Source organism: Watersipora subatra, chromosome 1 (assembly GCF_963576615.1).
Source record: "Watersipora subatra chromosome 1, tzWatSuba1.1, whole genome shotgun sequence".
Lineage (NCBI taxonomy): Eukaryota > Metazoa > Bryozoa > Gymnolaemata > Cheilostomatida > Watersiporidae > Watersipora > Watersipora subatra.
The window spans coordinates 41,549,677-41,574,701 of record NC_088708.1 but is presented as its reverse complement, the minus strand read 5'-3'; the positions used below and the strand labels follow the sequence as shown (position 1 = coordinate 41,574,701).

The following is a 25,025-nucleotide window of genomic DNA, read 5'->3' as shown; positions in this document are numbered from 1 at the left end:
TGGTATTTGAACTCGCGACGTACACGTCGGCAGGCACGCGTGCTAAACCATTAGCCCATGCAGCTACATTGCTATACAATGGCATAATTGTGCACATCATACTCATTATACCTGCCAATCTATAATGTTGATTGAACTCAGGCTTCAATTACGCAGCTACTTCATACGCACGCTAAGAGAGCATGATGCAATCTTTCTCCTAAGGTAATAGCAGCTCTTATTACAATAGCTTATGTCACTCTAATTCATCGGGTAAAGAAACTTAGCAACAATTAAAAACAAATTTTCTATGCAAAAACTTTCTTTGCAACGCATGGCATTCCATTAGTACTTGTATCATAGACCTATTAACTATACTAGTATAGTTAATAGGTCTATGACTTGTATATTGGCTTGTACATTATATTGGCTGAACCATGTGATATTTTATGCTTCAGTTGTATTTCATTTTGATTTACTTTTTTATAGATTCATGATGGTAGAATAATATACCTTAGGTTGCTCTTGGCATATCAAACAAACCATCCATTATTAACTGGCGGCAATGAGCCTAACACTCGCAATATTGTATGAACAGCACAAAGCGTCAGTTATTTTGCGAAATGCTATATTATATCAGCTTGCTTAAAACTAATCCAAAATGTGAAGTATAAATAGATATTTTCGTAGAAAATATCATTCATATAACAAGTAAAACATAGTGAACGTGAGAAAACTGAAAAGGAAGAAAGAAAGCATATATCATTTTATCAGTCAGTTATAGAGAGAAGTAAAAGTTAATATATGGTTGTGGTCGGTCTGAGTATAAAGCCAGGAAAGAGTCTAACATTTGTTGCAGACGGTTCTGCTCATGGAAAACAAGGGGTTGTATTCGCACAAGCAGTTTGTGCATCGAGACGGTGCGGTTGTCAGAGCGAGTCGGTTAGCAAAGACCGTCTGGAAGCTCTTGATGGTTGTGGACCTGGTCTTAGTCATCATGTTCATGTCAAACACGGTACCGCTAGTCTGGAGAGCAAGACTCGAGCAGGAATCAGATGGCTTCTTCACGATAGGATAGAGTCTGGTGTTTCCTCTCAGTGTTCGGCCGTCTCGGAGGGAGAAGACTGCGGCGTTGTCAATACCTGTAGGCAAAAAATATGGCAATTTAGAATAAATCGCTATAAGAGCCTATGCAAGCAACATTTGCTTGCGATGTATGTGACTTTTGCAAAGCTTCCAAGGATGATAGAACGTGAGAAGAGGCTTTCGACCATAAAGCCATGGCTATGAATTGGTCTCACACAGGCTAATCTTTTACATATAGAGGGAACAAATCATTATGTTAGACTGTTTCAAATAGTTAATTTGGGTTCTAAAATCTTATTTGTTAGTGTCGTCAAATCATGGTGTTATGAAACATCCTGGGTTCATAACACCATGGTAACTCAATTAAACTTCTAAAGAAAATCTAAGTTTATCGGTAAAGGAGAAATAACTCCAAAAATGCATCGTCTTACCAAGTCATAACCATATCCTATACGTAGTTATATTGCATGATAATTATTCGCATACTCGCCGAGATACTGATAATGAGTGATAATCTACCCACGACTTCAACATATATAAAATCTGCTGCGCATTAATTTGGAATTACATTTACGCCACTAAAAATATTGGAACTGAATAATGGTTCTAGTAAAACACATACCAAAGAGGTAGTTGGTTTGTGGGTTTTTGCCATCAACAGTGAGTTCGTAAGAGAAGTCGTTGACTACATGAAGGTTGATAGCTTGAGAAGTGAGTTTCTCAACAATAGATCGGTAGCTGTGGATGGACTCCTCACAGTCAGAGCAAGGCATGACAATCATGATCTTGTTGGCTCCGGCACGGAAAGGATATCCAGAAGCGAAGTCAATTGCGTCAAAGACATCCTTGTTTGTACCAGCTAAAAAAAATGGTCTTATTACTAATGGTGTAAACTAAAATGCAATTGGCTGAAGAACAACCCTTGAAGGGAAGACAACCACCGAAGGTTAAAAAGATTTAATACTTATGTAGCCATCTATTACCCACCGGATGAGAATCGGAGGGCTTCAGTTCCCAAAGTAAGCTCATTTCTGGCAGCAAGAAGTTTGCTGTCCATTGTGTGGGTGTGGCTGGGAGAGTGTACGCCTTCGCCTCCAAATCCGACAAGACCAAATCGGATGCTGCTGTAAGACTTGCGAGAAAGAGAGCTCTCGATAAGTTTGGCGAGTGCAGGTAGTTTGGTGTCGACCTCGTAGTTGCACATCTTCTCCTCAACAATGAAAACGATGTCCGCCGCCATGACTGGCTGAGTGATCTGAGATGTCTCTCCCTCTTGGAAGGCATTACCATTAACTTCGCATGACACTATAAGAAGAGGAAATGATATCGTTAAAGCAGTTTCCCAAGATGTAGTTGCCCATCCTTTGATAAGAATGTATACAAATAGAACTTGAGAATGTGAAGAAGCTTACCACACTGTGATGGATGCTCAATCTTGATTCCAGCAAATTCGCACTCAGTTCTGTACATCATAACAGCCTTGCATGGACCATTGGCAGCGGTGAGACTGACATCAGCGCCCATATCGTTGACGCATTTGTGGAAGGCCTGTTCAGGGTTAACAGTGCTGAAGCAACTGCTCAGTGGGCTAGACTCATCCTTCAACATGGCAGCGCATGCGGTGTACTCCTTGGTGTTCTCAATCTGAGAGAATGCTCTAGCGGTGTTTGTTGCTGTGCAGCTGTAAAGTTAAAAGAAGTTCGTACAAGCTGTTCAGAGGGCAGAAATTTCCGTAATCTAAAAGCAACTAATGTTAAGCTGAGTAAACCATTAATGATGAAATAACAAGTCGTAATAAAAAAGTGAAACTGAAGGTAAAAAGGTGCAATCAGAGGTTGAACTCACCCGCTTGACCAGCTGTTGGCGAAGGTAAGAACATCACTTGTGTTGGTGTTAGAGGCGGTGGTAAAGTCGTCAGACTTCTCATAGTTGTATGTGCCCAAAAGTCCTCCTGTCTTAGCAAAATAGTATCCGCTCATATCGACGCTGCACAGACCATTCATGTTGTCACAAGTGATCTTCATGCCGAGGGCGCTATCAATGATGACCTTTGCCCCCATTCTTACAATGGTTGTGTTGAAGAACTGGTATGGAAGTTCAATCTTGCTGCCATCCAACTTGACAGAGCTGTCCTGCTCGATATCGATTGTCTTACCATTGCTGTGTACAGTAATCGTCTGCTCATCGCCCTCATAGTTCACATAAACGGTGAAGTTGCCATCGTGGAAGTCACGTGCCAAGAGGTAGCTGCACTTGGTGCTTGAGAAGTCATAGTTGCGCTTGTCGAAGGTCTTAATGTGCTGGCCAGCAATTATAGCTTGAGCTGTAAGGACCAAGGAATGAGCTTTAACAAAGCGAAGATAACCTTTAATAATATACATGGAATGAACCTGGCAATGCTGACAAACATTGAAGCGGTAATGAACTCACCGTCAAATGGAGGAAGGATCTGGTTCAAGTATCTTTGATTTTCAATGTAAAGCATCTCATCGAACCTCTGATCACGCAACTGCTCCAAGACATTGTTGAACCTCTGTCTCATATCAGGGATAAGAGCAACGGTATTGATGCTGTCATATGAGGTAGGAACAGCGAACTCAAACTCAATTCGTCCGGTGTTGACATCAAAGACCACCCACTGCAATATACAAACTAGTGATTAAAACTAATAAATATTTTTATTTCTATTGGTTATGGACAGAATAATTAAGTTCATTCAGCGATATATTTATATTTACGATTTACTTTTAAATATACCGCCGAATGAACTTAATTGTTCCAAGGTTTTTGTCTTGAAATAGTTTGTTACTATTTCAAGACAAAAACCTACATGTTACAAAACATAATTGGTTTGTACTGACGAAAAATGAAGCAAGAAAGTAATACAACACTTTCTCACCTTGAAGGCATCAAGCGTGTCATCAATGTACTGAGTGAGATAGTCGTTGAGGTATTCGATGGCAACATTCTTGGCATGCACGAGGAAGATTCTAATGTTGCCAGATACATCGTAGTAGTCGTAGTAGTACTTGAACTTGTACAAAACTGTGTCGCTGAGTCCAGTGAGGAGGGGGGATGACAATCGCTCATTGACCGTGCTGTGGACAGTATAAACGGCGTCCTGGTACATCTGCGGATCGGTGAAGGGAATCAACCAGTTGTAGACCTTCTGAGCAAAAGTGGTGAACTGGTCCATGATGGCTGTGTGTACAGACTTGATTGTTTGCACTGTTGGGTGCTCGGCAACAAAGTCTGTGACAGCGTCTACATAGACCTGGAGCCATTCACGAATAGCTGTCAAATCTTCCATGATCTCCTCGGTTTGCTCTACAAATGAATAATAACAGAATTGTATAAACGCGAGAGCAAGAAACAGAACATTCATGTAAGTAACCAAATAAGATGAGAAGAATGATCTTACCATTCCATGCAGTTTCCATCCTGGTCATGCATTCCTGCATCCTCAACTCTAACCTCTCCTTCTGCGCTCGGTAGCCCTCAACCATCCTGTCGTATGTCTCTCCCATTCGTTCCAGACGGGGTACAACGTATGCGCTGTAGAACTCAAACATATTTTCTCCCATTGTTGACAGGAAACCACTAAAATAACAGACAATTTGTTATAAATATACCAAAAGATAATAAATACAATAAAGTATACAACAAAATAATTATTATAAGCGATATAATAATACTCACCTAGTAGCTTCATCAATGGACTTCATGAAGAACATATCATCATTATATCCGGCTATAAGAGTTGCCCTGGCAGCACTGATGTCTCTCATGATAAGCTCTGTCTCAGTCTGATGGTATGGCATAATAGTATCAAAGTCTGATCCGAGTCGCATGCTGCTCTGCTTGTTGGTCAGTTCAGTGACTGTGGCAGTCTTCATGGCTTTGACAGTGTCCTTGAGAGTGTTTCTCAGCGTAGCAATCTCAGTCTAGCAATTTAATATACAATGTGCTATTGAAGCTTTGCTCAGGTCATCAAACTTGAGAGAAAAATTTTTGTATTTAAACTTGGACAATGATGAGTGAATAAAGATTACCTGGATCTTAGAAATGAGCTCTGGGTTCCAGTTGAGTTTACCATTCAGAACCTTTGACTCGTTCAAGCTGATGGCAGCGAGACCCTGGACAGTTACAACATTTCTTTCTGTGCTGACGAGTTGAACTTGATATCCACCGCTGATCATCTTGGCTTCAAACTCAACGTTCTGTTCCTGTCCAGACATTCTGATCAGCATATAGGAATTGTCTGGTTGCAGAGTGAAAGTCGATGTATATGGTTTACCATCAACAATCACTGAGATGGTACAGGTGTCCGAGTTGGTTGTTGTCTCCATTTTGATTGTCTTCATTGGTGTGACAAACTGTAACACAAGTATTATAGTTATAATAACCTATAAGTGATAAAAAAATTGAAAAATTAAAAAATTGTTGGTCTAATTCCCAGTAAGCTTACAATCACAAAAACTTAAAAAAAATGTCTTGAGCTAATGGCAAGAGAGCATATGATGTGTAGTAAGAAATAAAAACCAATTTGTAGTTGACACCAAATTTAAAATCATAAAAACTGTTGAAGATTAGATTACATACCTCCATTGAACCAGTCTTGCTGGAGGAATCATAGTTGGTGGCAAAAGCAAATGTCCTGAGCCTGCTGTTTGAATCCTTATAGATCATGGTTGTCTGGATACCAGTGTCGGTGAACTCAGAGCCAATTCTGCAGTCGATGTTGTTGTAGTCCTGCTTCAGCTCTATTCCCCACTTACCATTCTTCTCCAGGATCATATCGAGAACCATGTCTTTGCTATTGTCAGAGGCGTATGAAATCCTCTTGTTGAGAGAGGCAACAACATTACTGGTGTCATAGGATAGGTTGTCAGTGATCACAAAATCCTGTAAAGCAGATGATATAATGGATAGTAAGTAACCAAGCCTCACCAATACTGCAGTTAGAATGCAAAAACATCATTAGATATTCTACAAATACTTACGTGTGACAGAGCAGGGCTAGAGAACGTGGTGGTCCACTTATAGGTATTAACATCCATTCGCTCCCATTTGCTAGATGCAAGAACTCTCTTTGTCAGGTCACGAGAGCTGTCATAGTAGAGCCCGAGAGTAGCCTCTGTGGAGTCCTCACTGGCTGATTCTTGTTTCCAGGTGACTTTAACGTTACGCCATTGGGTGATGGCCTCAATGCTGATTCCGTTAGTAGGGGTGATACCGATTTCGTAACCGATCTTCTTGCCATTGTAGTCTGTAATAAGTATGGCATCAGAGGTAATTTTCTCGAGCTAGTCGCTACTGCGTAAAACAAACGTTTTAACTGTAGAAGGATAGTGGTGAAAAACAAACTGCAAATAGAACATACCAAAGGTGAGTTCATGGGTAAATGAGTCAGATTGCCAGTCCATCTTGCTGAATAAGCCTCTTGAAACTCCACCATAGACGATATCAATATCAATCTCTGAAGTCAGCTGTCGGCTCATCGCTTCAAACCTGTTGGTGAAGTCCATTTTCATGTTCCGGTCCAATTTGCTTGTGTCCCAGTTTGCCTCAATCTGTTAGAATGTATGATAATCAGCAACACAAACAAACAAAATAAATTTGTTCATTATTCTACATACAAAATGCCCCAAAAAATTGTTTTTAAAAAACTTACTGTGCCAGTCTGTCCTGTAGTGGAAACAGAAAAGTCAATGCTGTATCTCATGGGGTGTGGCTCGACAAAGGTAATAAGTGCCCTGTCATTGCCCCAGTCAGCGGTCATATCAATTATTTTGCTCTCAGCGTTGGTCCGTTTGTCAATGTATGAGAAGTAGAGTTTCATGTCTCCTGGAACCAATTGGCTGCTCTGAGTCCTGCAGACGAAAGTGATCATAGATAAGAAGTGATTTGATGAAACTAATTGTTATAAGAAATATGAAGTGATTAATAAAACCTGAGATATCACAACAGTCTAAGAGACGAAAGTCAAGCTATTTCAAGTTTAAAAGCAAAGAACTTACTGGAACTCAAATTGGAACTTCCAGTTATTATAATCAGCATTCCTAGGACCATTCATGTGCAGCTTGAAGTCACGAATCAAACCTTCTCCTTCATTTTTGAACATTCCATCAAACTCGTATTTTGCATCGAAGATGACGAGGTTGATAGTTGGCACGTATTCACTGTCAGCATTAAGTGGGTTACTGGCTCGGATGGCAAATACCTCCTCGTCGTTGTAAGTGATGGGGAAGTTGATCGAGTTGGCGGTAAGATCAATACTAGTTGACAGTTTGTCTGTTTTGTACTCTACAGAGGTCGATCCTTGGTACCTAGTAGAAAACAAGACTATCATCAATTCTCAAGCAGAAATGCAAGAAAAATAGAAGCCAATAAATATGATATATCAATATATATACAAACTGAAGAAAACTTAGAATGTCTTGAGAAGTACAGTACCTGAATGGTTGTGCGGATCGGGAGTAAGAGGCGGTGTATTTAAACAGCTCATTATCATACTTTTGGGAAGCGTCTAGACTTCCCTTCATAGCATCGGCATTCATGGTAAGCTGGAAGCGATTGTCGTGGGGGCAGGTAATATCAACAGAAAGTACAAGCTCATCAGATTTCTTAACAGACCATGTGCCTATCCACTCATCAACATCGTCAGAGTTGAACCAACCAGTGCTAAAACAAAAACAAGGAGAAATTAAAAAAACTAAACCTGGATTGTTTGTTATGATCACAAAAGTAATAAAAACCAAAGCGAGTGCTCACCTAGTTGTGGGGGACAAGATTTTCCAGTTGCAGCTGAAGTCACTGAGATCTCCGGTATGGGTGTACTCAATGCTGTACTTGTTGAGTGAAGTCTTCAGAGACACACCAACTAGATCGGATTGCCAAGACGCTTCAAACTTCAAGGTTGGTGTAAAGCTGCTCATCAGATTGGATTGGAGATCAAACTTGTCGGAATTACCAGTAAAGGCAAAGTCTTTCTGCAAGTTGAAGTTTTCAAAGCCATTTCTCATCTCTCCGTTGACTGTCTGGTGATAGGCGATTCCATTATCCAAAGAGAAGGTAGTTCTGGTAGTAATCTGTAACCACCGAGGTATAATATACATATTGCTATTGGTAAAGTGTTGCTAAAAGTCTAATGTGCCAAAAAAAGCTGTAAAATAAAATCAATAAAGTCAATGAAATGCTGGTTACATTCACTTGCCTTGCCAAAGTAGAACTCAGCTTCCGTGTTCTCAGTCCAACTCTGAGCGGTTCCGCTGTAGACAACCGAGTAGGACGTCTTCTGGAGCTTCTCAAATGGAGTCTCCAGAGAAAGACTCAATGTCTTAGATGTGCCAAACTTGTAGTCACACTTGAAGCTAACTTCCTGTCCTCGCATGTACTCCAAATCCATGTAACTGTGCATCGAGTTGTCGCCAGCTAGGTCGAGATCATTGTTGACCTACATAAAACAGTAAACGATTTGTTAAAGAAAATGGCTTGAGGCAGTAAAAGATGGCTGATCGAACACCAACAACTATGTTGTAGATAAAAATGCGTTACCTACCTTCAATCTCATGTACTCATTCCAGAATGGGTAAGAAATGGAGACATCGATGTCATTTCTGAGCATGCTCTCAAGTTGGGCATTGCCTGCAATGCTTATGATGTTCTCTCCATTCAATTTTACAAAGGCATTCACTCTGGGTCTGACCGCTGAGGAGACCTCAAAGCTGCTGATCTGTTGCCAGGGAGTATTCAGGGTGAATGAGATTGACTTGGCATCTACGTCGAGGGAAAGTTCACTGGCCACTTTGCTTGAAAGAGCATTGAGCTCAAAGGTGGACGTGAGCTTGCTTGGTAGACTGTTGTCGAGAGCAACATCCATTGACATGCTCCTCCAGCTGTAATATTGAGCTATGTATTACAAAGGGCAAGCGTAGTTTCCACAAATAATCTTTAAAATTGATCATCCTTATGTAGATGAATTTACCTAATCATTTACTAATCTCGTTTCACAACTTACTTCTCAAAAGGTGATGAAAATTCAACAGTGCCCTTGTAGGGATTGGAGAGGCTGATGGTGGCTGTCAAATCGATTTTCTTGTCACTAGCCCACTGGAAAGAGGCGTGAGGCTTCCACTGGCTAGAAGTACTAGAGCTTGTCACACTCATACTCATCACGTTCTCTGGTTCAGTTCTTGACATTCGGTAAGAGAAGGAGGATGAGTAGTCAAATGACATCGGGCTAGCGAAACTTGCCACCACTACAACAAATCCGAACATTAGTAGGATGTTAAAAATACCATAGGCAATTTTATTTATCATAAAAGTAACTCAAAAAATTGCAAAATCTCTGCTCACCTTCAGTAGTCATTGACATCTCGTTGTTGAGAGTGCTCTCCATCTTGACAGTCCATGGCTGTGTGGCAGTGTTCATGGTCATAGTGCTACGGTATGTTCTCATGGCCTCGAAGGGTGTTGCAAACTCAATAACAGCACTGGATTTGTCAGCCTCTACTTTGAAGTCAATCGGTTTAGTAGGATCATTGAACATGGTGAAGCTGAGTGTCTTCTTTGGTTGAGTGAAATCCCAACCATACTTGAGATCGCAATCCTTGAGCAGGTCATAGGATGGCACCTTCAAGGTGGTCTCATGGCTCATTGTCATAAAGCTCTCAGCCCAGGTGGTCTACAAAGATTCACCACTCCATGTCTCTGCCGATGTAGAGAAACCCAATGCACACTATTGACATGAGAATTTGTTAACAGCATAATCTGTTAATAATCTTTCAAAATATTAACTTACCCTTTGGCTGAAGGTAACTTGCTCAGCGTCATTGAAGAGATATGAAAAGTCTGTCTGGCACATGGCATTTGTGCTCTGGCTGCTCCAAGTGAACTTGTACTTGCCAAGCGCACTAGTTGTCTCAATAGAGCCGGAACGACTTGAGTCACCACTTGTCCAATCTAGCTTCATCTGTCCATTAATCTCTGGCAAAAACTGAATAGCACCATTGTATTCGGCTGACACGCGGTTATCTCTCATGGAAAAGTCAAAGTCTAGTTGGCTCTCAGAAGTACTAAAACAGATCGATAAACAAGCTTTTGTTGTGCAAAACTAGTTCAAGTTTGTAAACGATGATAAAATTCAGGAAAAACACAAAATCAATTTGCCAAGGAATACGAGTTTAATTTTACCTCCAGATGTTGGTCTTGATGTAGGATGTCAAGCTAGCACTATCGTCTCCCATCAGGCCATAGATCTCAAGATCTTTGCTGTTCGATTGAGAGTCCAGGTAGCCAGTGACCTTATAGTGGAGAAGTTTTGCTGACAACTGATGGGTTTCGGTCATCTTGTTGCTTCGATAACCTTCGAATGGAGTGAGGATCTCGAACATGGTATTGGTAATCATCTTGCTGCCTTCCATTTGCGTGCTCACTTCGATATTCATCTCAAGCCTGCTAGAGTTTTTGCTGACAAAGCCATGAGCAGTGAGTGATGATTCAGTTGGTGTGACAGAAACAGACCATTCCATAGTCTACAAAGAAGTAAAAAAAGCGCTATAACTAACATAAAGAAATGCCACAGTGAAACTAATATCTCCACAATCAAAAGAGGACGCTATACAATAATCATCAATTACCTCGTATCCCTGGAATGGAGTCTGCAGAGTCTGACTGTAGCTAAACTTGGGCACATCTGCTACACTTGTTAGCTTGTATGTGGCGCTGCCATACTTGACTTCCAAAACATTTCTGAAGGTTGAGAAATCACCCTGGTGATCAAGATCGATGCTATATGTCTGTTCAGGCATTGTCAACTTCATGAGAGTTTGAAGTCCATTGTTCCATGTTGTTGTTGTTTTGTATTCGTAACTCTTGCCTGCATAGGTGAGCTTGGTATCAATGTTATACCTATCTGTGTATGTATATTCTACTTGGACATTCTCAAAAGGATTGTTAAAGGTCAACTCTCCGGTTGATGAGGTGTGCTCAAAGCTCAGATCGATGTCTGTGGAGAATGGAGACTTACAAGAAGCTAGTCCGACAATGCGATCATCCATTTTGAAGGCAGATGAAACTTCAATCTTTTTTGTAGGTTCCCAAGAAAACATAGCCGAGTTCGCAAAATCCATAAGTTGTCCAGTGTGTTTCACCTCAGCTCGCAGCTCTTGGGTAGGGCATTTGTAGGACCAGGTAGCGGCCAATGGACTCTGTCTGAATGAGCCAGTAGTTGTAACTGACTTGCCAGCTTCCCAGGAGAGGGTAAATTCAGAGGAAAAGGCAGTTAAATCCCCAGCAAAATTAATGTTTGTTTCAACATCTCTCCATGGTGTCTTGATTGCAAGACGGCTTTCCCAACCATTTTCTCGGTTGAAAGAGATAGATGTTGTGATCTTTTTGCCTGTCTCCCAACTGATTTCATAGTCGCCGCTGAATTTCATCCAGTTTCCATTTTGATTGAAGTTAACAGACATGGTGCGCCATGGTGTTACCAGCTCAGCACTGCCTCCATTAGAGTTGTTGGTGATCAGTGCAGTGATTGATTTTCCGGTTTCCCAACTAATGGAAGCAGTGGAATCCACGTTCCACTGCTCTCTGTTCCAGTTGAAGTTCGCTGACATAACTCTCCAAGGTGTATTAATGGACACAGCGGTTTGGTAACCTCTGGCTGTACTAAAGGTCAGCGTTGATTCCATCTTCTCAGTTCCCCATTCAAAGCTAGCTTCTGACTTGAGATCTGCCAAATCATCATTTGTCTTGAAAGATGCCTTTACATTCTTCCATGGTGAATCGATGTCTACTGATGTTTCGAGACCAGACACAGCATTCCACCTTAGATTACCAGTGATAGGAGAATCACCGTAAGCACCCTCGAGATGGCAGGTAAAGCTTTCCATGTTTCCAGTGTGTCTATACAGAACATTGGCATTCTTGAATGGACTGGTGAATGTTGACTTGATAAGCAAGTCCGGAGTCATGTCAAATTCAGTAACCAGTTTGATGTTTCGGCCGCTATCATTACAGGTCGCAGATATGGTGTTTTCGAAATGGCCTGTTGACATAACATGGTCAACTTCTCCAGAGAAATTTTTCCATGGTGACCGGATGGTGACTTTAGTGCTGAATCCAGTGGCCATACTGATAGTCCATTCAGCAGAAACAGTCTGAGAGTCCCAGGTGAACGCTGTCTCGGCATTACATCTTGTTCTAAAGGAGCCAAGATGGACATATTTTCCGTTGAATGATTTCCATGGAGAGGTAACAGAAAATTCAATGTTAATATTTGATGGAACATTGAGGTATTTCATGTCAGCATGTAGCATGCGAGTTTGGTCAATGGTGATCTCCACATTACCAGTAAGTTCCCCTGATAGAGAAAATTCATGACCGTAGGCAGCTTCGAAGGTCTTGAATGGAGCAGTGAAAGTAACTTCAGCACCAACTTTATCACTTGTCATACTCCATTTGCTGTTGGCACGAATGGTTTTTCCGACAGCATATGTGAACTCCATACTGTTGGCAAACTCCTGCAAATTTCCATTGTGCTCAAAGTTTCCACTGCAATCGTACCATGGGCTAGAGAGTTCCAGCTGACCTTCAATCTTGCTAGTCGAGGAAAAGGAAGTGGTGATTTTAGCCTTTTCTGTGTTGAACGAGACCTCAAGAGTTTCACGGAATGATTCCATAGTTCCAGAGTGGGACAAAGTAGCCTCTCCGGATTCATATCCTTCAAATGGAGTTGCAAAGTTGGCAGTCACGTCTAATGTGTTCAGATTTTCATCTATTCTCAGGCTACCTGTTGCAGAAATGACCTTGTTATCTCCCCATCTTAGAGAAGCCGTGTTAGTGCCTCTCTGCATCATCCTAGCAGAGAATGAAACAGGTTCCCAGACAATTGGAGTTACATTGATGGTAAGCTCCATTCCATTGGTATTGGCAAACTTGATCTCAGCAGAGTAGGTACTCTGATCAACAGTGAGAGAGGTAGAAGCGGTGAAATCATTGGCCACACCTGTTATAGAAATAGACATAGTCCTTGTCTTTATCACGATATGAATATACTACTAAGCCAGTTCACTTAGCAAAGCTGTCAAGCAAAAAAGTTGACTAAATAGATACTAAATAAGATGCACACACCATTGTATTTGATGTCAGCATTAGCATTCTTCCATGGGTTGACTGTAAGGATGCTGAACTCTCCAGATGTAGCTCTCATCTGAACCTTGGTTGCGAGCTGAACCTTCTGACCATTGTACTCTCCTTCTAATTGGTTGAAAAAGTCAGTAGCAAGAGTGCCTCGGTGTGTCAAAGTGGCCTTGACATCCTTAGCGGCATCGAATGGAGTCTTCAAGTTCATTCTCACAACAATATCTCTCCTACATGAAACAAAATTCAGTGTGATTATTTAATAATAATTTACAAAGGAGCTTATATGCAACTATAGAATACACGCCACTTATAAAGAAGGTATTCATACCTTGTGGACAATTCGAGACTTCCACTGATCACTTTGCCTGTTTCCCATGAGAAGGTTGAAGATGCGAGTAGATCCTCCATGTCACCATTCTTATTGAAAGCGTACGAAAGCTTTCGCCATGGGGTATCAACAGTTGCTGTCACCTCCAAACCAGAGCTAAAATAATATTACTATATATTACCTCATCAGCAGTGCATAGAATGAATCACATGATTTACCTACAACAGTTATTATTTCAAAACCAAACAAACTCAAATAATTATGTTGAGAAAAATAGATAGACTCAACATACGCAATGGAGATGTCCAGTTCAGTCGAGATCTTCTGGTTTGGAGCCCACTGAACCATTGCGACATTCCTGAAAGAATCTGCAGTCGATCTCTGTGTCATGGACATGCTGTATGTCGCAGTGTAGACGGTTTCGTATCGGGCGGTCATGGCATAACCGTTGATCTTTGACAGCATCAGGTCAAGCTTGGATATTTGCTGACTGTTGAAAGTAGTAGTTGAGACAAGCTCAATCTTGTTGGAAGACTTGGTGCTATCCACGGCCCACTCTATGTTCTGCAAAGTTTCTGTAGGAACTCCTCTCATTCCAACCTTCAGAAGAAATAAACAAATGATATTCCTAGAGAATGATCACAATACCGGTGATCAGTGCTGAGCATTTGAGTTTCAGCCAATCATTTTTAACAAACAACAGAGTAGCTTCTGTTATGACCACATTAAAATTTATATTTCATTACCTTTCCATCTAGCTGAGCTTGGTTAAATTCAGAATAGATGGACATTGGCTGGCCATCCTCGAGTGTAAGAGCAGCGTTGTTAGACCACGCAGAAATATCACCGGTGTGAGTGATGGAGAGACTGGCCTTTCTTGGAGCAGTCACATCGACCTGCAGACTCAATCCATTGATCATGGAGAATCTGGATGTAGCCGAAAAGGTGCTAGCAGGTGCCCAGGTGAAAGACATGACATTGTTGAAGTTGTTCATCTCGCCAAATTGCTCAAACGAACCTGTTACTGTGCCTAAAGGGAAAAAACATGCAATGTATAACACAAATTCATCTACCAGTTTAGCATGAAATTTACTAGAAACAATGGATAAAAATGGTGTGCATATGAAAACTATATGGAACTCACTGTAGAATGGAGAGGCAAGGGTGAAGGATGTCTTAATGTCATTGACCATATCAAATGTCAAATCAGCAGAAATTTCCTGATCATCAGCCCATTTGATGAGAGAGTTGCTCTTGAAAGAGTTCCAGTCTCCTTCAATAAAGTAGTTTGCCAGGACATCTCTCCATGGTGTTCTTACTGAGATCTTTGCTTGCTTGCCGGAAAACTCAATGGTTGAGCGGATTCTCTCCGAATCCCAAGACACAGATGCCTCATTAGTAAAGCTGCAATAGTGAAAACATTAACAATATCATTCAATATAAATTTCACATAGGAAAAAGAGTGTCACATGAAGATCACATAAGAACACATAAATATATAACATTAATTACTACCTCATCATGGTTCCTTCATGCTTGAAGTTGGCAGATATCTTCTTGATGGAAAGGGGAGAAGTGACGTCAACTGTCAAGCTGTAAGGTCCCTTGCCGCTGAAAACAACCTTGCTCCAGTATTTCTGGTCATCATAGCTGAGCTCGGACTCACCAGTGAAAAGGTTGATGTCACCATTTTGGCTGAAAGATCCGGTAACTGTATGGCCGGGATAGGTAAGAGCGAACTCCCCCTTGTTCATATCTGTAACATGAATAAATGACGTTGACAGTATTTGCAAAGGCAAAACAAAAAATTTCGTACCCAGCTTTTACACAGCTGGGTACGAAACAGTCAAGGACATCAAATGTCCTTTCACACAGCTGGGTACGAAACAGTCAAGGACATCAAATGTCCTTTCACACAGCTGGGTACGAAACAGTCAAGGACATCAAATGTCCTTTCACACAGCTGGGTACGAAACAGTCAAGGACATCAAATGTCCTTTCACACAGCTGGGTACGAAACAGTCAAAGACATCAAATATCCTTTTACACACCTGGGTAAGAAACAGTCAAGGATATCTCCTGGTCATTCCAGTAGACTTTTCCGGATGGAGATCCAACATTGGGAAGTTCAAGGCTAGCACCAGTGGTAGCGATAGGGAATGGGGTGGTGATATCCACGCTATATTTGGTTGTGGACCACTTGACCTCGCCACCAATCTGTAGAATAGAGACAAGTGTGGAGTGAGCTCAAACGCAACTAGCTCATGCATACATCTAAGAATGGGTAACTCGCGCTGGTTAGTATAACTTACGGTTTTTGAGGGCGCCCATGTAACAGTTGCATCAGCATGATCATCACCGTGGTTGAATTTTGCGGAGATGGATTTGATGTCTCCATATCTTATGTAAGGGGTGTCAAGTTCAAACTCTCCACTGCCCAGGCTGTATCGACCAGTCATGGTACCTCTTTCTCCATTGATTACAGCTTCCGAGGTGAACCTGGCGTAGTTGTTGGTAGATCCTTCAAAATCGGTCTTGAAAGACTGGGTTCCATATGGTGTGACAAGAGAAAGTGTGATATCGCGACTCATTGTGATTGATGTATCTCGGTTGTTGTATTCTCCTGACATCTCAATCTAAAGTAAAAAAGAATGAAGAAATGAAAAGACAAGAAAAAAAAACAAATTTACAACGATGTTGGTGGTTAAAAGCTAAAGATGCTCTAATTTAAAGTCTTCATGTGGAGTGTTTTTATTAACTACATGATACCTTCATGGAAGGTCCCCAGGTAAAGTCAGTCTTGGCAAGCATTTTCCCATCCTTAGAGCTAAGATCGATCTCATAGGTCAAATCTTGATTGGGTGATGTCCAGGCCCCAGAACTTGTTAGCTTGTCAGATTGCAGGTTGTATTGAGATCGGAACAAGTATGTTTGCTGGCTGTATCGGATCTCAGCACGAGTCATGAAATCCATTATAAGAGGTCTGCAATTATAAAAAATGATGGATATAAAATCCACAAAAACAGACACACATCTCTCACAAGGAAAACAAGCTAGCACTATACCAAAAGTCTAGTCAGCAAAAAACTTACTTGAGTGACAATGAGAATGTAACAGGATGGCCAGGAATTTGAACATCGCCAGTAACCTCATGGGTCTCGCCAGACTTCCAACTTGAAGTCAAACTGGCGCGAGAAGCAGCATCATTAGCCCATTGAACACTCATGGTGAGCTTTCTCTCATCATCAAGCATCTGGGACACACCCACACTCATGCTCAAATCTCGTCCTGGGTAGCTAAGGCTAGCCGCTCCTGTGAGTTTGTTTTCATCGGTCTTGTCAAAGTCAACCATGGTCCTGTAGCTTGCTCCCGAGATGGTAACAGTTGCTGAATTTTTTACCATATCACTGGTGTGCTCATGCTGAACATCCATAGACATATCGATGTTCTAAAATCATATGTGAATGCCTTTATACATCATAGTACATAGAACTAGTTTGTCAACATTGACTAATAGACTGTTCTAGAAGCAGTGAGACACTTCTCACTGAATTCGGTTAAAACCTACCTTTGTTGGATATTTGAATGAGCTCTCGGATGTTAGAGTCAGTGCGCTCCAGCTTCCTCCCTTAATGGTTTTGTGAGCGAAAGAGAGTTTTTCTTGATTGAATTCGATATTAAGCTCTGTATTGATGTGGTTGACGGTTGTCTCAAGCTTTGAGGCGACATTGAATTGATATTCTGGGAACTCAGTTGGAATGAAGCCAAGCTGCACAGCATAGCTGCTCAGCTCACCACGGCTATCATCGGAAAATTTTCCAGCAATGCTGAAACGATGATCGGGACGACCTGCTAAGGTGTACTCAACAGTCGCTTGACCGTTATAGCTTCCTGGTGCAATTGCAACAGAGCTGCCGATGGTTGAGGTGAGTGGATCCGACTTGAACCTGAGAGAAAAGTCGTAGCTTCCTCCATTCTTCACCTGCGTAAGTGATGAGACGAGGGTGATTGGTCGGCGACTAAAATTGGTGATAGCAATATCAGCGGAAGCGACGGTTGCTTCGGTGCCTGCCTCAAAGGTTCCAACTATGGACATCGCTGGCTGGTTTGGAATAGTGATGGTGAAAGATGGTGTCCAGATAGTCTTCGAGCTCGTTTCAGAGATGTCAAGCAAAGCATTAACACCATAGGTCTGGGCTTCATCAATAACAAGGGTGGTGATGGCTTCCTTCTTGTTTACAGTATTTTTCAAGGATCCTGCATAAACAAAAAATGAAACATTTGATGATTTTTATTAATTATGTAAACTGATTGCTGAAATTTTTGCTGTATAAGTCATCTTTTAACTCTGTACACTGCCACTGTGTTTTCATTTAAAAATTCCCATCAAATGAATATTGATGAGTCATGTCAACCTACCACTCCATTCCAACTTCTTCCATGGAGACATCAGCTTAGAGCTAACGGCCATGTTTTCTGGGTCGTAAATTGCTTCCATCAGCAACTTCCTGTCAATGGCACTTCCGGGCGTGTCGAGACTGATATGAGCCGTTCTTTTGGTATAGGTGACCCCACTTATTTCCTGCAGCTCTTTCTCCATTCTAGCGACAAAAGCGTATCCGGTATGCGTGTCTTTCTTCTCGATGAACACCTGCACAAAACCAAGTAATTGTGACTAAATCATTTGCAACTCTAATTTTTTCAGAGCATCAGCTGTTAAACGAAAATTCAAATGTTAGGCTCTCATAAACCTACCTGAGCGTTCATAGGTCCGGTGAAAGGTGGCAGTGGGAGACCAGAACCGTGGAATGTTGGAACAGTTACATCAACACACATTTCCATGCCAGTTACACTGGTAACACCTGCGGGAGTACATTTCTTGTAAACCATGGCTGGCTCGGGAAGCTCCATCTCCTGTCCGTTCATGAAAAACTCGGTCCTGTTAAAAACAATATGTCATCAGTAACATTTAAAAGGAAAACAGTGAATATCAAAGCCGGTGACAGAACCCATTTATTTAGTCACTTCTCTCATTTACATTTTTAATACAAGCCACGAAATTAATTTGCATTTTTTGTCTACTTACTGAACATGGAAGACTTCAACTTTCTCCTGTGGAGTGTTCAGCTGCACGTTGAAGATTTCGCCATTCTGGAGACTCACAGTTCCATCGAGTTGAGTGCTTGAATGCATGGATGACACCATCTTCATTGTGCTTGCGGCGACGATGGCATCAATGCCCATCATGCCAGAAACAACGATCGACGCAGAAGGCTTGACATGACCATTGATGTCAAAGCTGCGTGGAGAGGCAGCAATATTTCGGAGGTCAACATTGCCATCAACATCAATGCTGAGGCTAGCAGTTGCATTTGCGGTTAGATTCATAGGGAAACCTAAACAAAAAAATAGAAAAGTTGAATTAAAAAAACAGTACAGTAAACATGTACTTTTTAAGTAAAACAATTTGCACAAGTAAACATTTCTAAACGAAGAACTCTAGCATGAAATCAAACAAGGTGTAGTAGCGTACTACAAGCAAGGAGGACAATACCGAAGCTACAATAGTTTGGAACGATGTTGCAAAAGTATTGAATACATGTATTTTAACTGTGACAAGCTAGTGCTATGCTAAATAACATAAAGCTCGAAAATAGATGCAAGAGAAACTAACCAACAATGGTTGGGACAATGAGTGAGCTATCCATGATCTGCATGTTCTTGGTGATGTCAATCTTCTTTGGTTCAGCTAGTTTGATGAGAAAGTCAAGAATGTTGAAGTTCTTCACGTCAGCCCAGTCATTGCTATCGAGCTCTTTGAAGGCTATCTCATTGCCGAACAGCTTCACGTACATGCTAGTCATGATTTGGTCATCAGGAGTTTGGAACTAAAATATTAAGAAAGCAAGAATGATAATTCTACCTGACCTTAGAGAGTGAGTCAACCGAGAATGGATGAAAAAAGTCGAATGTGAATGTATCGATGCTTACTGTCTGATCGAAGGGTGAAATATGTTTGGCGGTTTGGCGTTTGTTGTCCATCAGCTCATTAACGTTCTTCTTGCTGAAGTAACCATTCGGGCCAAAGAACTTCTCAACAATCTTCTCCAAACCCTGAACACGTCCTCCCAACTCAACCAGGTTGATAGAATCGCCAAACATCTCTACGGTCAAGTTGAGCATGGCTGATCTTGGAATGTAAGAGCGTTGTGACCAAATCAAATTAGACTCAACCTGAAATATAGAAAATAGAAAACAATAAATACTATGATATACCTTTAGTTATAGATCTACGCAAAAATTTATGATGCGACTGCATTTCTCAACATTTCTCACTGACCTGTGCACCGGCATTCAAGTAGTCAGAAAAGAAACTCTTTTCAAGATTTCGAGAGAACTTTCGAGCATCGAGTACAAAGTCTTCCCTTAGTTTGGCATCATCAAGAATGGAAGAGAGCTCCTGTCGAAGTGGTGAAGATGTTTCCTTCAGATTATCCAAGTAGGTCCAGACGAATGAACCAACCTGGTTGACAGGTTCACCACTGAGCACCATTCTTACTCTAGAAATCACGCTGTTGGTTGGGCAGGTCATGAGGGCGAGGAAGGCATGGATCCTGAGCTCTGAGTCGTACGTTGCATCCTGGTACATCATCAGTGCATCATCTCGCTGAAAACGATTAATAAATACAATCAAAACATCTTTGCATTAAAACCTCGAACTTACGATCTTGCAAGAGAGTATACGAGTGTAAGTTATCTTAAAAACACTTACAGAGATGCTGCATGGCATTCTTCGGAAGGCTTGAAGAGCGGCAACGATGATCTCGTCATCGACATCCTTGTTAGTGATGCATCGTCCCAGAACGGTGCTGCTTGTAAATGCATTTCCAGCATTACCAATAGCCTTGAGTGTGATGAGTATAAGCTCCCTCTCCTCTTTGTTAGAGCTCATGCAATTACTGCCGATGTTGCTGGTGAGAATGTTAACGATGGCAGCCACAGAAGCATCGCTGTTGCAGTTAGAGTTCTCCTCACAAAACTTGTGTACCATGGCGGTGATGCCAAGAAGAGCCTTGGAGTGATATGTCTGATCATTTAGCAGAGGCTGTCAAATAAAATAAAATGTATATAAAAACTAGCCACAGGAGTTGGCAAGCTGCCATATGATTACATGAGATACAGAGATAATAGATAGCAAAAAGTTTAAAAACATGCGAGGAGGCAGACAATTGATAACGTTGAGCAATATGATGCTTGGCAAAGAGTTGAGAGTGCTAAATATATCGAGTGCCAACGAATATAACTGATGTTTAAAAAGGTCATAAACTTTTGGCAAAAGCTTTACTGTGCGATGTTAGGATGTTAGACGTACCGTTACAACGGCGAGCATCTCTGAGGTAGGTCTGGGAATAAAAGCCAATTGAGTGAGCCACATTTCAGCCTCAACGCCTTGAACAGTCTTATCGGTGATGAGTTTGGAGGACAGGCTAAGGGATGCTACTGTGGAGACAAGTGGGATGGCGTCGTAAAAGAATTGCCTGCAATAGAGTTTACCATTACATTTTTACGGAATATGTAAATTCAACTCCATATTTTCATAACAACGTAAAACAAGCAAGTATTATATTCTGCTAGCATAACTAGCACAACATTTCTTGTGCTTGTTAGCTTTTCAACTATAATTTCAGAATTAACTTACTTTCCACGAAGACTGGAGCAGATGCGTCCAGCATTGACAGAGTTGTACACCTGCATCATCTTGTCGCTGTCCAATTTCTTCATCTTGCTGATAAGATCTCCGAAGAGAATTGGCGTGTCTCGCTTAATGTCATCGCTAACCTCGGAGCAGATGTCTTGGAGAAGGGCAATGACATCATTTTTGGCATTGACGTCGGTTGACTGGTCATAGACATGGTGGAACAGCATCGAGCTTCGTCTTTGCACAGCGGCTGAACCAAATTATTGACAGGTTTATAACATAAAGTTTTATAATAATTTTATATGATAAATAATAAGCACTACATAAAGAAGACAATTGAAATTGCAAATTTTCTCACCTTGGGAAACAGAGGTAGAAGTCTTATAAGTGGAGTAAGTGAGGGTCTGCGTTGCCGTGGTGACAGCGCCGTTGCCATCCTTGCTGAAGGGACGGAACATGAGCTCCTCTGAACAGACAGTCTTATGAACTTGGTTTGACTTGATGTCCTGCTCACATTCGTGGGTAGACTTGAGCAGAGGGGCATTCTGCATCTTCTACAGAATAAATCAATTTTATATAAAATACGCTGAATAATATAAAGCTTGTAATATCAGGAAACCCTTCTCCAATTCACTTGTATAACTCATATGCTATACTTTGTTGATCATAAAAAGTGCATTGTTCTTTTTAAATAGCGTAAATCCTAGTGTATGAACAGCAGCCCAAACTTTTAAACAAAATTTCAGGTTCACAAGTGCGGCTTATAGATGAGGATTTATGGTAACAATCTCAAACATTTACTAATATTAGATAACATTGTTTGAGTTATCTTCTATCTTCAAGTACAAACAACTTTAAATCAAGCAGTAAGAGTAAACAACTCTTATCCAAGAACGTGACTGAGAACTTTAATACTGTTCAAAGGTTGTGAAAATGATAACGATGGGCTCAGAGTTCGAGATTCATGGAGCCGAGCCAAGTGTCATAAGTCACGAGAGGTTGATAAGAGAAATCAAAGCTCAAAGATAAAACCACTTAAAAACATACAATCTGATGATTCAGATGTAAATGTATATTTTTCGTCAAGTTAAGACACCTTGAATCTTTGACTCGTATTCACAAAACTTTTTGTATTTTATCAATATGAATGAGAAACGAGTGCTTACTGATGGCACATTGTATCGCTCCGAAATCACAGATGTGATGTTGCCAGTTCTGTCAGTGCAAGCGAGGATATCTTTGGTCTTTGTGATGGTGATGGCACCGCCAAACATGGCAGTCTTGCTCTTGTAGTTGGTTGGGCAGGTACCAGAAACATCAGTCTAGATAACAAACAGATAATTTAATGCATGTATTGTGAATGGGCGTCATCACCTGCTGTCGATGTAATACGCTGCCTTTCAACTCAAAACATTCATCAGCTGCTTGGGTGCTCTGGATGATTTCAATGCCTCAGCTTGCGAAACAAAACTGATCATGGGAACAAAGGAATATTTGAACCCTTGACATCATTAACAAGCCTGTCAGTTTGTACGCCACAACACGCATGTTGGGTGAAGCCCTTGACCAATCACCGCTAATAGTAAACATGATAGCCACAGCAACGTAGTGCAATTAACATAAATCGTTCAAATTGAAGTTTAAAATGGTTACTTTATAAGTGGTCTTCATCTAGATTATTTCAACTAATAAAACAAACAATAATAAACAATAATAATAAACAATCTTTCATACCTCAGTAAAAAGGCCATCTTTGTCAAGCTGGGTCATGGAATTCTGGAATGTGGAAAGGACGGCTCTCTTGACATTGAGGACTCGCTCATCTTCGTGTGCTTGCGAGCAGATGTTCTCAATAACACCATCTTGAAAGGCGAATCTGAGAGAATCGCGTTCAAGCTTTTGCCTGAATTCATTGCTGTTGGGCGAAACATTGTCATTTTCTCTTAGTGAAACGTCGCTGAGCTGAAAACAAAGAGTGTAGTCATACATAAATTAAGTTCAGGTAATGCAACTAATATGTAGCAAGCAATTATTTTTACTCTTTTGTTATAACATATAGAGTGAATCATCATCATTTTACCACATCTGTTGCTTGTCTGTGGCTGACATGCAGCTGCAGGCTGCTGCCGACCCTGGGCAAGATACGCATCAGCGGCTACATCCTGTTATGATAATATATCAGCAAACTCACGCACTCAGAACAAAAAACTAGAAACTGCGTAACAAAAACAGGAGGCTGTACCTTGAGCGCAAACTCGCACTTTGAGAGGACTTCAATGTCAGCTGTAGCCTGTATTTTCAAGTTAGTGCGTTGCGAAGAGGTTCCTTTGAGGCGGGTCTCGGTAGTGCCCTCATATGTGTAGGTGTATGTGTATCCAGGTGTGTACTGAAACTTAGCAGAGTCTGAAAGGGATGCTAAAACATATCACAATTACATGTATTTGTAGCTAAAACATATCACAATTACATGTATTTGTAGCTAAAACATATCACAATTACATGTAATCGTAGCTAAAACATATCACAATTACATGTAATCGTAGCTAAAACATATCACAATTACATGTAATCGTAGCTAAAACATATCACAATTACATGTAATTGTAGTGGTAAACTAAGAGATGATAAATAATTATAGCATTATGCAATAAGAGATAACAAATATAAAACAAAAATTTAAAAAAAAATAATATACCAGATTAAACAAACTACATACCTTCACATTTTGTTGCGCATTTTGAGTCGCCGTCTTGAACGTTGATTGGGCCTGAAAAAATATATTGTGTAAAGGATTAACTAATATTTTACATGGATAAAGAAACATTCTAAGAGCTAGCAGCAACTATCGCATAAATGTGTATATTTACTACATTCTGTTGTAAAATGTTGATGAGCCATTTACAGATCTTAGACTAATGGTACTAATAATAATATTGTTAAAAACATCACAATAAATTGTAATACATAAAAGCCAAGCTAAAAGGAAAGCTAAATATTGCCACACAGTTATTTAAAACGTATAATATATTACACACAACAATTAATTGATGTGCATATACTATACAATATAAAACAGCAAAACACTTTCAGTTTCTGCGCTATGAGGCAGCAACAGTAAATATTTGCGCTCTCTATACGCAATATTTCTGGTCTTAGTGATGATAGAAGTCTACCTGCAATAGTGCTGACCACTAAGGCGAATAGCAGTATATAGTTTCGAAAAGCCATGATGGCTCTCAGTCGTATCACTGCTTAAAACTCGCTGAGTAATGAAAATGCTTGCTCAAGCACTGCCTTATATTCTAAACTATTATCTGAGATGGCACAAAGTTCAAATCTCGTCACGAGGTTAACCTTTAACACAGCAGTTTCCAGGCAAAGATAATACATCTGACATTTGACCTTTAGCAAGAGCCAAACGCATCTCCGCATAGATTACATAGCTGAGAATAACATGGTGCAATTGTAAATGATACCTAAGTTGAGCTATACATTAGAATAGGATACGAACTATAAACAAATAGGTACTACGTTTACACAAATTGCTTGTAGATGCTCAGTAGTTGTTCAAGGGAAACAATGCTGTGAAGCAGCTTCTCAAAAAAGAAAGCAAATATAGTGAGAGAAAATGTTTTAATGTTTTTGCTGGAATCATTTGATGACAACCGGTTCTGAGGACAAAGTAACCTAAATAAATGTATTACCAAGTGCACATATATTAATATTTGGTTGGGGTCAGCTGCTGAGGTCAAATAAAATAATAAACAACCCTGACATGGTGTC

General features: G+C 40.7%; 1 protein-coding gene across 1 annotated transcript; it reads right to left on the bottom strand.

The window, feature by feature from the left end:
• Window positions 1–590: 590 nt before the first annotated feature.
• Window positions 591–24,666, bottom strand: LOC137387682 (uncharacterized). The gene is given in 51 exon segments (XM_068074173.1): window positions 591–1,121; window positions 1,688–1,924; window positions 2,053–2,370; window positions 2,478–2,746; window positions 2,911–3,388; window positions 3,496–3,703; window positions 3,965–4,392; window positions 4,487–4,665; window positions 4,765–5,009; window positions 5,118–5,441; window positions 5,668–5,970; window positions 6,069–6,334; window positions 6,449–6,638; window positions 6,740–6,938; window positions 7,086–7,394; window positions 7,522–7,749; window positions 7,840–8,156; window positions 8,282–8,521; window positions 8,627–8,963; window positions 9,086–9,326; window positions 9,424–9,751; window positions 9,869–10,142; window positions 10,261–10,601; window positions 10,707–11,150; window positions 11,304–13,078; window positions 13,204–13,442; window positions 13,544–13,699; window positions 13,836–14,143; window positions 14,290–14,573; window positions 14,688–14,947; window positions 15,059–15,299; window positions 15,595–15,760; window positions 15,856–16,179; window positions 16,313–16,526; window positions 16,636–16,991; window positions 17,112–17,800; window positions 17,963–18,194; window positions 18,299–18,482; window positions 18,630–18,939; window positions 19,218–19,431; window positions 19,535–19,777; window positions 19,884–20,210; window positions 20,316–20,648; window positions 20,916–21,081; window positions 21,243–21,492; window positions 21,601–21,748; window positions 21,750–21,796; window positions 22,339–22,564; window positions 22,977–23,204; window positions 23,485–23,657; window positions 24,597–24,666. Coding segments are annotated over 51 exon segments (15,165 nt in total). The 3' UTR covers window positions 591–822.
• Between the last annotated feature and the right edge of the window lie 359 nt (window positions 24,667–25,025).